Genomic DNA, 15,883 nt, shown 5'->3' on the forward strand with positions numbered 1-15,883 from the left:
CTGCTAGAATGATTCAGGTCAGGAGACAATGGGGGTTGGTTGATGAGTCATACACGTGGCTTTGAGACTCCTGGGGGAGTAGGACACGTGTGTGATGGTCAGATAACCTAAAGGAAGCAATTCTCACTCTCTGTATCACAGCTGAGGTAGAGTGAGCCTGCAGGAGGCATCATGTGAGGAGGCGGAGCCTGCAGACCCATTACAGAACCCGAGGAACACTGCAGCGGAACAGTTTACTGTCAATAAAGAGAAACATCTTAACATTCTATTACACTGCTGTGTGACTATCCTTATGCAATAGGTCTTTATTTGAAATGTCATGGTTTATGAGAAGTGAGTCTTTCAAAGCACATTACAAATTAAATACAGATAGAAAATGAAAATACAAGGCAATAGCTTTCAATTTGTATTTATTTTCCTTTGTCCAGTCTGAGTACTGTCTGTGCTTAACAAACCAGTCTTTTCTTTGGTGCCTAAAAAAAACCAGGGCAACTAAAGCATCTATGCAACGCTCAGTGGCATCACAGCACGCCCCCCCCCCCCCCTTTTCTAACAGAGCCTCTGGTCAAGGTCCCCACACCAGGTTTAGGGTAGCAACCTGCCACACTAATCTCATCAACCAGATATAAAAACATTTAGCTGAGAGGGCGTGGCAAGAGTATCCCGATGTGTATGCAAGTATACATTCCACAGAGCATGAGCACAGGGAAGTAAAAATTCTGATGTTAAATTGCAAAACAAAGAGACTACAGAAGGCTTGAGCAGAACTAACACATTGCACCATCTAGTTTGATGCAATCAAGTTTAACAGGAAATATATGGTCTTTTCATTTGAGTGTTTCCCCTCACCAACATTCCACCAGCAAATTTGTTCAGGTAACCTCATGTTCAGAGGTCTGCTATCACCATGAATAATGCCAAAGCTGACTCAGAATATATACGAATGTATGGTACTAGATTGTTTTGAACAATGCCTTTAAAACAATTGTATTTAAAATAACTAGCCATGTGAAAGTGTGACTGTTTCAGACCACAAAACATTACTTAGAAAAATGTGCCATTTTCCCAAAGAATAAGTTATCATTTGTCCCACCAGCCAGTGTGGTAAGAGCTAGGTGAGGTCAGGTCCCGTAACACCTGCTCTGTGCTCAAAGAGCATATGTAAGTAGGGGAACAAAGGAGTCTACTCAGTCTGGTTTCATGTTGAGCACATTTCAGTTAAATTAGGTAGTCTGACAAAAAGCAATCGATTGTATTAGAATAAATGCTGAGCCAATGACTGACCTAAAAAATAGAGGAAGATCTGAGGGACCATTGTAACAAGTTGAGACAATCAGCTCAGAGGGGCTTGCACATCGTTTCTTGTACTTCTACAGGCTAGGGTTCTGTTGAATGGCTGAATGACAGTCAAACTCTGTTCGATCAGGAAAGGGCGAGGGGAAAACAAGCACACCTGCACATGAGGAAAACAAATTCCACACACAATTCTTAACTTAATTAGTGACAAAAAGACACGCAAACACATTTGACAATGGCATGTAAAGGTGGAAAACACCCAATAACTTCACTTTCAACCTAAAAATACTGCTTATTCTAGGTTACTTTGAGCATTTTTTAATATGTAGGTCAGGAGAAAGATCTTTCAATAAAGGCAAATACTGCATTGTAATTGTGTCATACAAACTTGTAAAATAAGATTATTTAAAAACAGGAACATGGTAGTATGTACATAATTACACAATAAAACAAATGGAAGTAGTGGAGAATCAAAAAATGCTTTGATGAGTTATTTACAAGATCATGAGCATTGAAAAGCAAAAAAAAAAAATACAGCCAAGTCGGAAAAAAGTCATGTCCCATTGGAAGTAATCTGGCGGAACCAACAACCATCACTTAAGGTTGAGAATGACGCAGCCAAAAACCACAGGCCAATATCACAACATCCTTTTTTCCATTAACTTCTTCTTTATGTATTTCTACCTTCGGGTATGTTGGTTAGGGGCATATAATTGCCTTCCAACCCCTTCTCCTTTTCACTCCCCCTCTCCCCTGGTGCGAGTGGGCGCTTGTTCTTTCTCCTCCCCTGTTGTGGGGTGCAGGAAGCCCTGGGCTTACAGGATAACATAGAAGAAGAGGGCCATGATGGCAGCGCTGATCAGACCAGAGATGGGCACAGTCACAAACCAGGCCATGAAGATGTTCCGGAACAGACGCCAGTCCACACCCTTCCTGGAGCGCAGCCAGCCAACCGCTACCACAGAGCCAACCTGGCAACACACACACACGATTGACGCACTGACCTTAGTTAAACACTTAGGAACCATGGTGCATTAAGACATGGACAACACTCCCCCTAACAGTAGCTGACTGGATTCTGTTTTTATCTTGCTTTTCAGTGTTTTAAAGTGGAAATTAAAACCAGTTTGAACTGCCAAAAAAGAAGACATCCTGTTTACGGCTCCCTGCCTTCCACATTACCCAGCCCTCCTCCCCGTCAGACCACCGTGACCCAAAGGCTGAACAGCTTACCTTGCAGTGGGTGGTGGAGACAGGCAGGCCAATGTTGGAGGCAACCACAACGGTCAGGGCTGAGGCAAGTTCAATGCTGAAACCACTGCAAGGAAAAGAAATCCAGAATTGAGTGAACGGTTGGTTGTCTGTCCAAGTCTCAGGTCTGTGGGGAATGTTATGTTGTAAAGGTGCCATTTGACTGACTTGGATTTGTCAGTCTGGTTCATACCTGGAGGGAGTGATTGGGGTGAGGTCCTTTCCCATGGTCTGGATAACCCTGCGACCCCACACCCAGAGCCCGAGGCAGATGCCAACTCCTCCGTACAACAGCAGCCAGATGGGTGTGGGGGCACTGGAGTTCACAGAACCACTATTGTACACCAGCCACAGCGCTACCAATGGACCAATGGCATTGCTGCAGGAGAAGAGACTAGGTTACGCAAATACAAACCAAGTACAAAAAGTTCCTCTACATGAACATACAAGCAGCAACCAAACTACTAATCCAAAAACACTTAAACAGCAATAAAATTACTATTCATCTTGACAAATCATCCAAGATGGAACATCTCCCTACCTGACATCGTTGCCCCCGTGGGCGAAGGAGCCAAAGCAGGCTGTGAGGATCTGGAGGAACCTGAAGAGCTCTGAGACCTCTGGGCGGTCATGGTCATGGCTATCCTCTTCCAGAGAGCTGCGGCTGCTGCCAGCGTCCTCCTCTCCCATCTCCAGAGTCACCTCTGCCTCCCCCAGGCCCTCAGGAGCCCCGTGCTCAGCCACAGCGTTGCAGTAGCTGGTGTAGCTGTCCATGCGTACACGCTTCTTCTCTGTACCTTTGTCCTCGCTGGCGTGGAACTCGCCCTCTTTGGGCCGAAAGTCCCCGTGCATGCCGATGATGGCCATGGTGTAGGAGGTGTAGCTGTTGTTGCGGCGAATGGGTCTGTCGCCTGCCTCGCCCATGCAGTCGCCCACCTTGGCAAGGTGGAGTTTGTGTAACAGGTCTTTGTAGAGTCCGGAGTCCTTGTGAACCGTGTGGTACTGGCTGTAACCGTTACTGGGGATGTGGGCCGGGCCGTTGCTGAACTGCACATCCTTGCTGAACTGCACTTTTGGGACTGATTAAAAATAGACTTTAAAGTAAGCAATAGTGTAGTCAGTCATGGATTACCATTAGTATTCACAGAATATTTATCCCATTTTCTAACTTTTCCCAACCCATTTACCAAGGCAGCCAGAACCTCCCCATGACTCACCATTGCCGGTCTCAGACTCCTTGCCTTCCTTGTCGCAATCATCAGAATCTCCAATGCCAAAGGTGACCCTGCGCTCCTCTTGGGGAGGCTGGGAGAGGGTGTCTGGGTCAGCGTGGGAGGCAGGGGAGGGGGGTGAAGGGGGCTCCTCAGGGACAGGCTTCAGGATGGTACAGGGTACAGGCCCCTCCCTCAGTTCCCTTTTTTCCATCAGGGGGCTCTCAGAGGGGCTGGAAGACTTGATTTTTCCTGGAGGAGGAAGAGTGGCGTTAGACTGCCTGGGCTTGAGACCAAACACGAATACGGTACAGTGAGGAAACATGCACATTTGGTTCGTATACACCTCAACATTTAAGCTGAGAAAAAACAAAAGCATTTACTATAGGGTTAAACGCATTCAAATTTGAGAGAGACAAAATGTTCATAAGATCAGGTAAAAAGGGCCAATGACTGTACTAATTTTAGCATATTTACATTGTGCCATCGACTAAAACCTTTACATGTAGGCCTATGTAGATAAGGTCTGAAAGTGGATGTATCCTGTATGACTTTTGGTTTGCAGTTTCAGATACTCAATGCAAACATATGTCCACCTCGTGAGTCCTAAGAACGGTTTGGTCTGCTATCTAGCCAGTTGACCTGATTGCGTCATCCAAACTAGTTAGGACAGGAGTCGAGGCGGCAGCAGTTTGTTTTCGACTTGAGCCACGTCAGTAGTCACCTGCAGTCTTAACCCTGTGACTCAGTGCCAACTTCACGTCAATACTTTAAGTCAACCCATGGCTATTCTAGTTGAGGTAAAGGCCAATGAGTGGATCACTATGAACCAATTAAGCGCCTCTATTTAGTAGAATAGGACCCTACCAGACAGATCTATCACGGATATTTCAGCTGTACATCAGCCGCAAATGTATTAACCTTTCACAAGACCCACCATTGGCCCCATAGTGAAGTTAAGATAAAATTACAGACAATATCAAATCTAACTTTTCATTTTTGTACCCATTCAAAGGGAGGCTATTTAAGAAAAGGGTTAACTTTTTCATCCTGGCTTTCAGACCATGTGATGAGACTCCTTTTCACTATTAATAGACAGGTCTACTTTTGACCAGCACAATTATCACACTGCATTTTAAGCTCAATGCAGATTTGTTTTAAAAAGATCAGACTTGAGTACTTCCAAGACAAGCCAGAACACAGAATTAGTGTAAAACAACATATCTGCAGCCCTGAATCCATTTGCTGGATTAAAACCTTGATGTGAATGGTTGAAGCCACAGACACATGCAGTATTAATCCCTATGACACTTTCCGTGTCATTTTAACAGCACCCAAGCAAACATATTTTCCAGGTAAGACCGTGAAAGGAGTACTTAAAATTCTCTAATCAAATAAAACCCTAAATTAGCAGCTTTGTAAGTGGTGTGCCAAACTTAAGGGGAAAGAAAATGTACTTACGTTCAATCTTCTTCTTGAGGCGTGGGCAGACTATAAACCAGACCAACAGGGCGGTCAGCATACCACAGGCCAAAGAGATGAGCAGTGTGCCCCACCATGGGATCTTGTCAAATCCAAGCACTGGAGTAACCAAGCAGTGACAGACAGGAGAAAGAGAGGAAAGTTGGTTTTGAAAAACAAGGCAGCAGAAGCTACCTTTCTAAAGGTTTACAGTAAGTCTTCAGACTAATATTTTATCTGGACCTGGCTCCTCATCTATAGTTGGTAGAATTAGGGTAGCCCATTCCTATTATAAATATTCACATAAAAAAAAAAATCGAAATTATACTATATCAACCGTAACAATAAAGAATGATTCAATAGGATAACAAATTAACATATTGAGTACAGAGAAAAACATTTTAAAAGAGGGTGAAATGCTAGAACGCTCCTTTGGACATCCATGGTTATCTACACATTGCACATGGTCATATTTCCAGGGAAAATATCACCCAAAAACACATACCTTCACCACTAGCTACAAGAATGGGCCACAGCAAGTGGCACATGTTCCAGTTAAATATGGCACGGTAGCGTGCCAATAGATCTGAACAGTTACACAATGCTGTGGGTGAGGAGCATGTAAATGACGAGGGATAATGTCGCATTCACATGCTCCTCTCACAGCGAGTGCCTTAAAAAAGGTTAGGAGAGGACTTAAACAGAAGGAAGCCTAAGTGTTCGCAGTAGCATAACAGACATCTGTGTGCCAAGACTGCGAGCGATAGTGTTTGTGGGGGTGCCAACGCGGTCTTGTGCATGCTGCTGGCAGGGAAAGGACCACGACATGTGTGTGGGGGGGGGGGGGGGGCAGCAAGCGACGTGTTGGAGAGTCAGCAACATAGACAGAGTAAATAACAAAAGTGTCGCTCTAAAGTTAAAGCTACACGTTGGCGGTTACCTTGACCGCGCATTAATAAAAATTAACTATGTTGGGATGTGAAAAACTAAAGGAAATGGAAGGCCAGGGCCCTGAGATAACGGTGTCTCATCGTGGTGTTCATTGAAGGGCAGAGTCCATCATGCTCTTTCCTGTGTAGTCTACTGACTCATCCTCACATGCTGCAGCACTAGCCTGCAGGCCGTGCCACATGAGCAATGAGTATTTAGTTACGCAACAAACTCACCCCCTCCAGGAGGGGAGAGGCAGAAGAGAGGAAATGGGAAGGGGGTGTTAGAATATTTTTCTTCTAAGAACAGCGGAGGCTTCTTCCATTAGACTAGTCTAGAATGACTCAGTGACCGTGGGACAGCCCAAAACAGGTACGGCCAGTAGACATTTGTGTGGTGTAGGAGGGAGTGGCTGGTGCCAAATTAACAGTGGGCAAAAATATGTCCCTGAAAGAGGAGAATGGAGTCTGTATTATTCAGTATGTGCTGAGGGACATTTGTTGACAGTACGTGTTGATGACCTGTAGTGGATTACATATCCAGAGATTTTTTATATATTTTTTAATAATAGGCAAAAAAACTAGCAACGGGCCAGTCGTAATAAACACACCCACAAAAAAGGGGCAAGTCTACGCCACTCCATCCAGTGGGATGAATAATGGAGGTCTCAGGAAGTGGAATTTAACAACTGCTGCGTTCCAAACCCCTCCCTTCTAAACCTTTGCATCCCGTGGCCTACATTACACAATATGGTTAGTCGTTTTTCCCCCAAGAGCATTTCAGCCCCAGCACTCATCATGACCGTTAATTGTATAGTTGGGATGGGTGGCTTTGGCCAATTATCCTCTTTATGGTCCCAGTTCGTGTCACTCCTACCACTAGTAGAATAAACAATGTTGATAAACTAAAAAGTAACCAGAATAAAAAAAAGTCAAAGCACAACTTTTCCCAACTGTATGAACATAAAAGCAGGCTACTCAAACTATTTCAGTTGCATTTAGCATTGCTTGCCTATCAGAATCTATTATGTTCTAAAATCAGTCATTTGAAGGGCCATATACCACAGAAAACCATAAACTAATCTCTCAATTGCCGTTTACTCCAATAATGAACTGGTGTCCGCTTATTAAGCCCCACCAAAAAGTTTAATCTGTGTAAACAGGCAATATGCATTATCAAGATGTAGCATTCAGACATTTAGAGACTGTCGTATTTCTGGCATGCAGTGTATACTGAGTCACAGTTCAGTTTATTAAACCCATTCTTCTCAGCTGCTCCACTGTGATCAGTCATCTCCATTTTCCCAATTGTTTAGTGTAACCTAAGCAACCAAGCCACCCACTGTTTGTTTTCCAAAGGGTAACCGAAGCAGAAAATTAGCCTTCTAGCTAAAGCATATTGAAATGTAGGGACAAGGGATGTGTCCACTGATTGAAAGTGAATAGTTTGTAGTGAAGGCCAGGCAGGTTATCCAAGTGAGTGAAGAAATATATTTGATTCTCTAACTAGAGGGGACCAGTATTTGCTTGGTTGGTTCTACAAATCAAACGTAGGCTAAATGTTGACATGCTCATAAAATGGTGACTGCCCTTTCCTCTGTCAGCAAAGCATTCTATAGTACAGCTTCCTAATGACTAAATAGAGCAGTGTTAAAATAACTCTTGACCTCAAATTCTCAGGCCTGAGATGCATTTATTTTTTTCACCCATTCCAATTGAGCTCTCTGGCACTAAGATTGGCTATATTGTGTATAGGAACGCGCTTGCGGGATTGCCTGAGTGCTTTCACACCACCATGTTAAACCAAAAGAAACAGAGTTCTAAAACAGGAAACAAAATGTACAGTTCCCTGTCTTGGCCACCTTCCTCTTCACCCATTGAGTTTAAATGGAGTTGTATTAGACTAGCAGATCAGTCACCACTATACTACTGTTACACAACTCCGGAGCCAAATACAGCCAAAAAAAGGTGACATAATCCATTACTTATCCTGTGATTTCTGTGGTTCAAAAGATTCTCACAAGAGGACAGTTGAAATGTGTTCTGAAATAGTACAACCCATTTGGATACAATGCACCTGAATGAATTGTGAAATAAGGGAAGTGGGGGAAGGGGCTAATCATGGACTCATCTTGTTTTGAATTCTTAATCCAGGTACTTATAACATGAGGGAGTGACTAACCGACCAAGTGGCTAAAGATCAGGATTAGCCTCGTAATAAGCCAGCTCCAGTTACAGGCAGTGGCCAGAGTCTAAAAGTGTGCCAGTATGTGTAAAGAAACGTCCTCCTCAGCGCGTGTTTTAATACAGTAGGCCTACATGTCATTATGTAATATCTGGTTCTCCAATTAATCACTCCCTGAGCTCTTCTCAGTTGTGTGGGAATATATTGAGCAGGATTCCTGGAATGCAATCTCTGTATGGAACTTCATGTGAGGTACCCCAGAGTAAAAGGTCCCCATGTACAGTACACTCACATGTAGGTGTGACTGACAACAGTACATTATGTGAGTGAGTGCATGTGGTCTCCTCTGAGTGGGTGTACAGATGTGCGTATATACACATCAAGTCATACTCTGGCCTGTAGCCTTCATTTAATGGCCCAGGCCAGTTGAATTCTTGAACTGTTCAGTCCTGTAGGTAGAAGAAAACAAGGAGCAAAGGTTGCTCATTTAATTAGAGTTTCAAAGCTAAAAAGTGAACAATATAACAGACCTTAATATTCACAGTGCTCTCAATTAGAGTCCTATGAAATCAATTTCTTCCAGGTTTCTGCTCCCAGAAAACACTTTTTAATAGAAAAAACTAAATTGGATGTTCTAAGTCCACACCAATGCTTAAACCACATCAGTAAACTACTTGGTGTCTGAGAAAGGAAAAAAATTGCTAAGAAATGTGGGTGTAATTACCCTTTAATGCAAATGTGCACCAGCTAGAGACCGTTGTTTGGTTAGCAGTGTTTCTATAGCACTCGTGATTGCAGAGTTTACAAAACAAATAGCCAAAGGATTGATGCAAGTAATCATGATTTCATTCTGCTATGTTAGGCATATGCTACATTGTAGCTAACATTTAATTGTGAGTTTTGGGAATGTCTTGCCATCTACCAACAGACAGATATCATTAGCATTGTCGCTAACCGCTACACAAAGTATAGACCAGACATACAACACGACGACAGGGGCATTTTTGCGGTTTCAGAAAGTCACAGGAAAATACAAATCACTGTTGCATTTTGTTTCTCTTTTGATTAATACACACATACTTTATATTTTTTTAAGGTCTGGAGTCTGTCCGAAACGCAGATTTTATATGGCCCTACTCAACGAGACTACTGACAGAGGCAAAGGACACACAGTTGCAGAGTTAACAACCTCTTTACTTCCACTTTTCCTCCTCTGTGTGGGAAAGGGACATACACTGTCGTCAAGAATAATGAGAAATCCTATTTCCAGCTCCCTGTTGTGAAGTGCTCCTCTCTGTAATTTAATTATGTCATGATGACATATACATTCAAGAAAAGACCCAAAACACAACAGGTTAAAATAACAGGCCTTCTCCGAGAACAGTAAGCAGTCCGTTTCAGTCTTGAAAAAAGTGTAGGTATCCGACTGGCTAAGGGAGCAGATTATTTTAGGCTGTAGGCAGGCATGCATGGTGAAGGTAGACTGGGACAACGATACTCACTTGGAGCTCCAGTGAAGATGATGGAGAATAGGTTGATCATCATTGTGACAGCATAGAAGACAGGCAGGGCCTTCAGACCATTGGGCACCGGGTCTTTCTACATAGGGACAAACAGAAATCAAAAACACCATGCTCCCCATTGTACTGTCAGCTTACATTTGATGGCAGAATAGAAGGTGTGTCAGTACATTTTATCTAACATAATGGCCTGTGAGATTACACTGCGAATATTACCCCTGTCCAAAGAACAAGGAGTGTCTTTATTTGTTTAATAGAATGACCTTGTTATGATGTCTGGGACATCATATAATGGTCTGGCACAGACTACAACCATTTCCAACAAGAAGCTTCCTACAATTTAAGAACATCTAGATTTAGATAGAAGCAGATTTGTCAGCTTACCTTGTGCAAGATGAACATACGAACAAAGTAGAAAAGGACACCTGACATGATGCCAGACAGAAGGGGGGAGAGAAACCAGGAGGCAACTGTGGAGATTACAAAAATTAGCATTGCATAGTGCTCTCAGGAACACCAGACACTTGCATTACTCGTACAAAGTTGTCTAAATAAAAACATTGCACATAATAGAAGCTGTTAATTTTCCTACGGGGATCACAAAGTAAGCCGTGGTCAACGGAAGCTGCTGACTCACCAATCCGAAGGAGTTCCAGCCACCTGACCCCCTGTTGACCTTTGGCCACCAGAGAGAAGCCAATGGTAGCACCAACAATGCAGTGGGTCCCTGAGATGGGCAGCTTGAGAAAAGAGGCCACCAATTGCCATACAGCAGAACCTAAGAAGCAGCATAAAAGCCAACTTGAACATTTAAACAGTTCCAGCTCCATTTCAACATTACATCATAGTACAACCATACACAAGATGTCCAAATTGAAATAAATAATTTTCTTACCTACAAAATGGTATTATATTAATTTGTTTCACTCACCAAACATGGCACTGACAGAGCCAGCCATAAGCATGTGTTCGGAGCCATTGTACATGTCCACGTCAATGATGCCCTTGCGGATGGTCTCGCTGACCTTGGCTCCCAGAAGCACAGATCCAACAGTCTCAAAGATAGTGGCCAGGATGCAGGCCTGCCGCAAGGTGACCACTCCAGAGCCCACTGCCGTGCCAAACGAGTTGGCCACGTCATTGGCCCCCACAGAGAAGGCTAGGATGAAGGCGATGATAAAGCCAACTATGAGAAGCCACATGTAGTCTGTCAGTGGTTCACCAGTGACCTGGGCCGTGATCCCTAGTGTGGTGCCCACCAGGGTAAGGGTGGCAAGAGTTGTCGAAACCATTGTGCGTGATTGATTACTCTAAAGATTGATGTCACGATAAGGGAATGTATATCAAAAATAAATGTGATATTTGCTAGCAGAAAAATTAAATGAGGTATTAATGTGTGTATACCCTAACCCTCAAGGTTGTGGGTTAACTGAACCTACTGAGAGTAGCCTATGTGCTGTCCCTGGCTGAACAACAATAAATTAATGGTGAGGTAAAGTGTGAAGTATTGCTATACTGTAATTTTACTAGCTTTGTTAGGGTTTATTTGGCTTTGGGCAATCATACAGACTGAACAGACACACATTGTTCAACAGTCACTGTAGGTGAATGACAGAACATCCTGAAAGATAAGAGGGAGAAACATCTAAATTAAGTAAACATCCCTTCTTCCAACTTCACAAAGCAAGAACAGTGTACCTCAGATCATTAATTGATATACAATCTTAAAATCAGAGACCAGCTGCAGGTAAATATATGATGGTCAAATCCTACCACAGCAACTAGGGTTCCACTAACCCGAAAAAAACACATGGTTAACCATTTTGCAACACTACTCAAAACAGCAGTAGTAGCAATAGCAAACCTGGAGCCTGACCATATCCACTTCTATTGAAATTAAAGTGTGGCCAGGTCATTCAATAAGAATTTCAGTGAACAAAAAAGAAAAACACCTTAACGCCAAAACATTGCTCGCTACTTAGCAAAATGAGCTACTATGTGTGCAATTGAGGCAACGTCGTTCCCAGGATGTTTCATGCAATGACTGAATGGGTACCGCTCTAGATACAGTCTGTCTTGCCTGAAGACAATGCAATAAGGAAGCCATTTTGGGGGGGGATGTCGCAGGATGAGACTAACCAAAGGCAGCTAGACAACATAACAGAAATTGACAATGTACTCTTTGCCAACGTAGCAGAGAAATGTATACATGACAATGCAACATAACACTAGCCATCTAACGTTAGATAGCCAAGAATTCGCAACTCCACAATGACCGATGGAGTTGACTTCGGAGGCGGTGAGTTTTGGCGGAGTGTAGGCTACCTCCGACTACATCCGAGTCGGTATCAGTCGATACTTGCAGTAAAACATATCCATTATTTAATACGTAACGTTAACTTGTACCCCTGTTGGTCCTGTGTCTAGTAGAGTTATTTTCTTTGGGTTTTGCAATCCGTAGTTTGATAACTTTGTGACCTTATAAATTGCGCCGTGCGATGATTGGGCTGTCCATTCTGCGTTAAATAACGCCGGCTCCTTTAGCCGAGGTCGTGTAAAATTGTAGATTTAAAAAAATATATATATTTTTAAATACGGATTGCAGCACCCAACGAATAATATTGCAACTACACAGGACAAACATAGGTAGTGAGCTACACGTTAGTAATGCAATAATTTACATACAGGCCGGCCTGCCTAAAGTATCGACTGATACCGCCTCAATTATAGTCAGAGGTAGGCTGAAGTTCATAACTATTGCCTAGACATTTAACATGGGTAACAACGTTAGTTATCTAAAGTTGGTAATATGTTAAAACTGCAGAGACATCTAATTCTAACTACGACGCACAGAGCACGTGTCAGAATTCATTCAATCGTGACTCGCACCGCAACATGACCGGCAATGTCGAATGTTCGTAACCACCTCACCTTAGCGATTGCCAGTCGTCTACCTAACTAGGTTTACCAATGTAATAGTCAATACCCGCCATATAAGCTATACTAGAAAGCTAAGTTTAGCTATCTATTGTTAGCGACGCTTCGTTATTATAAATGAATGACAATTAACCTAAGTATAGCTCGGTAACTGACTTTATAATCCTTACGATGTAACGTTACGGTCAATGTGAAGGAACTCTTTTTTTGTTAATATTAGCTAGTATCATCATGATTGAACAAACGTTTGCTAGCGTTAGCCGGCAAGCTATTTACAAAAATAAGTCACAGTAACGTAAAACGTTACGAAAACTTTAATAAGTTACCAATTAAAACCGCACTATTTAAAAAAATAATGACAAGTTTAACTTACCACATGTTAGTTGTCAATGTTGAAGAAGACTAGGACATGTTCAGCCCGCGCATAACTTGCTCAGTAGCGCGCGCGGGATCAGGAAACGAACAATCACGGAAAACGACTGGTTTGAATTTTAAAATATTTATATAACTAAATAAATAAAAAATGTATATTAACGTACGCTTGCCGTTTAGTCTGTTATATTCCTGTAAAAACAGAGTTTGACTGCGTCAAGAGCCGTAATAGCCGCATTTATACATTTCGGGTGCTAGTCTTTATGGAGCATCAGAGGGTGGCGCTTTGGTAACACCCATCGTCATGCCCATCCCCAGCCCCATCCTGAAAACCTGTCAATCATCGACCTACACTGTAACCTCATGATTCATTGATGAAAAGTGTTCTGTTGTGTGGCTCTTAATAAAAAAAATTGTAAACTAGGCAAGTCAGTTAAGAACAAATTCTTATTTACAATGACGGCCTTCAAATCAAATCAAATTTTATTTGTCACATACACATGGTTAGCAGATGTTAATGCGAGTGTAGCGAAATGCTTGTGCTTCTAGTTCCGACAATGCAGTAATAACCAACAAGTAATCTAACTAACAATTCCAAAACTACTGTCTTATACACACAAGTGTAAGGGGATAAAGAATATGTACATAAAGATATATGAATGAGTGATGGTACAGAGCGGCATAGGCAAGATACAGTAGATGGTATCGAGTACAGTATATACATATGAGATGAGTATGTAAACAAAGTGGCATAGTTAAAGTGGCTAGTGATACATGTATTACATAAAGATGCAGTAGATGATATAGAGTACAGTATATACGTATACATATGAGATTAATAATGTAGGGTATGTAAACATTATATTAGGTAGCATTGTTTAAAGTGGCTAGTGATATATTTTACATCATTTCCCATCAATTCCCATTATTAAAGTGGCTGGAGTTGAGTCAGTGTGTTGGCAGCAGCCACTCAATGTTAGTGGTGGCTGTTTAACAGTCTGATGGCCTTGAGATGGCAGCATCCCACGCAATAAAGTGCAATGTTATAGATTGTACAAACTCAAAATGGGCAAGACCCACATTTTCCAATAGCATGTGGGAGGCCTAATTGAACTCATTCTAAAATCACTGTTATGACCGCAGTGGAGTAGGCCTATCTTTTTCAAAATCACAACATTTTCATTAAGATTATTTTTTCTTCTTCATAAAAAATGTGTTACTTCCCGTGACTGCAATTTATTTATTTTTTTGATACAGTACCAGTCAAAAGTTTGGACACACCTATTCACTCAAGAGTTTTTCTTAACTTTTAACAAGGCACACCTGTTAATTGAAATGCACACCAGGTGACTACCTCATGAAGCTGGTTAGGAGAATGCCAAGAGCTGTCATCAAGGCATTGTGTGGCTGGCTACTTTGAAGAATCTCAAATATAAATTATATTTAGATTTGTATTGACACTTATTTGGTTACTACATGATTCCATATGTGTTATTTCATAGTTTTGGTGTCTTCACTATTATTCTACAATGTAGAAAATAGAAAAAATAAAGAAAAACCCTTGAATGAGTAGGTGTCTCCAAACTTTTGACTGGTACTGTATATATTTATATATATTAGGGGGGTAGATAGATTGTAGCTTCCATCAATGAAATTGTCTGCATTATATATATTTTGTAAAATACATTTTCCTTTCTTATTTTCCCTAACCCTATCACCCCTGTTTGTTTTTAATCCCATCCTTTAGATACCCTCAACCCCTCTCATCTATCTCTGAAGACCATCCAGTTTGATTTCTATTTGCCATATAATTTTAACTATGCTGTTTCACTAAAGTTCTGAACCTATACACATTTTACGGACACAGTATATTTTACACAAGTTATCTTGTTTTTAGTCCCACCCTTCAGCTCCACTCAACCCCTCCCATCTATCTCTTAACACCATCCATTTTTTATTTACATTTGCCATATATTTTTCAACTGTGCTGTGCTGTTTCACAAAAGTTCTGAACCTTTCTATTCTCATTGTTTCTACAGATTGTAAATTGAAGATACATGTTTTTGCTAAAAGTATTATTAAATTATTGATCGATTGACTATGACTTTTCAAATCACCCATCAGTGCTTTTTGCAGAGTTAGCTCCAGGTAAATGTTGCAATTCTTCAACCATTCCTGGATCTGCAACCAAAAACAAGCTACATATGGGCAGTACCAAAACAAATGGTCGAATGATTCTGTCTCTTCGCAGCAAAATCTGCATAGCTGGGATGGTTGTATCCCCAATCTATATGGCATAGCTGTCATTTTTGGGGTCCTTAAATGACTGGTATACTTTTTTATTTATCAAAATTTTATTTATCACAATTTATCACTGCAACTTGATGGGCAGAGATTATGATTTCTCAAGCAATTTTGATATGCATTTTATGAAAATAGACCATTCTCCTTCTGGTTGATCTGCATTGGAGTCACATCCCTTCTTTGTCAGCTTACATTTCAGCTCAGACTAATATTTATTCAAATCTTACAGTATTTGTTGTGAAGTGTAGTGGGGAGGCTAAACTCAAATATCCACACTGATCGTTCATTTGATGATAAAAGCACCAAATTTCACAGAGAGGTAGATGTACAAGATTCAGATTTTTGGCCATCACAGATTTTCCCCCTGGGGAACCAGGGGTCATTCCTATCAGCCGTGTGCTGTTTACTCCTGCATCA

At 41.7% G+C, this 15,883-nt stretch overlaps 1 protein-coding gene across 1 annotated transcript; it reads right to left on the reverse strand.

The window, feature by feature from the left end:
- Positions 1 to 393: 393 nt before the first annotated feature.
- Positions 394 to 13,502, reverse strand: slc20a1b (solute carrier family 20 member 1b). The gene is made up of 11 exons (XM_020457865.2): positions 13,164 to 13,502; positions 10,785 to 11,474; positions 10,491 to 10,631; positions 10,238 to 10,323; positions 9,836 to 9,932; positions 5,220 to 5,339; positions 3,765 to 4,010; positions 3,089 to 3,626; positions 2,741 to 2,926; positions 2,530 to 2,614; positions 394 to 2,267 (listed from the first exon to the last, which is right to left on the reverse strand). The coding sequence occupies exons 2-11, from the start codon at positions 11,143 to 11,145 to the stop codon at positions 2,112 to 2,114; spliced, it is 2,016 nt and encodes a 671-aa protein (XP_020313454.1). The 5' UTR covers positions 11,146 to 11,474; positions 13,164 to 13,502; the 3' UTR covers positions 394 to 2,111.
- Between the last annotated feature and the right edge of the window lie 2,381 nt (positions 13,503 to 15,883).

Source organism: Oncorhynchus kisutch, linkage group LG23, assembly GCF_002021735.2.
Source record: "Oncorhynchus kisutch isolate 150728-3 linkage group LG23, Okis_V2, whole genome shotgun sequence".
Classification (NCBI taxonomy): domain Eukaryota; kingdom Metazoa; phylum Chordata; class Actinopteri; order Salmoniformes; family Salmonidae; genus Oncorhynchus; species Oncorhynchus kisutch.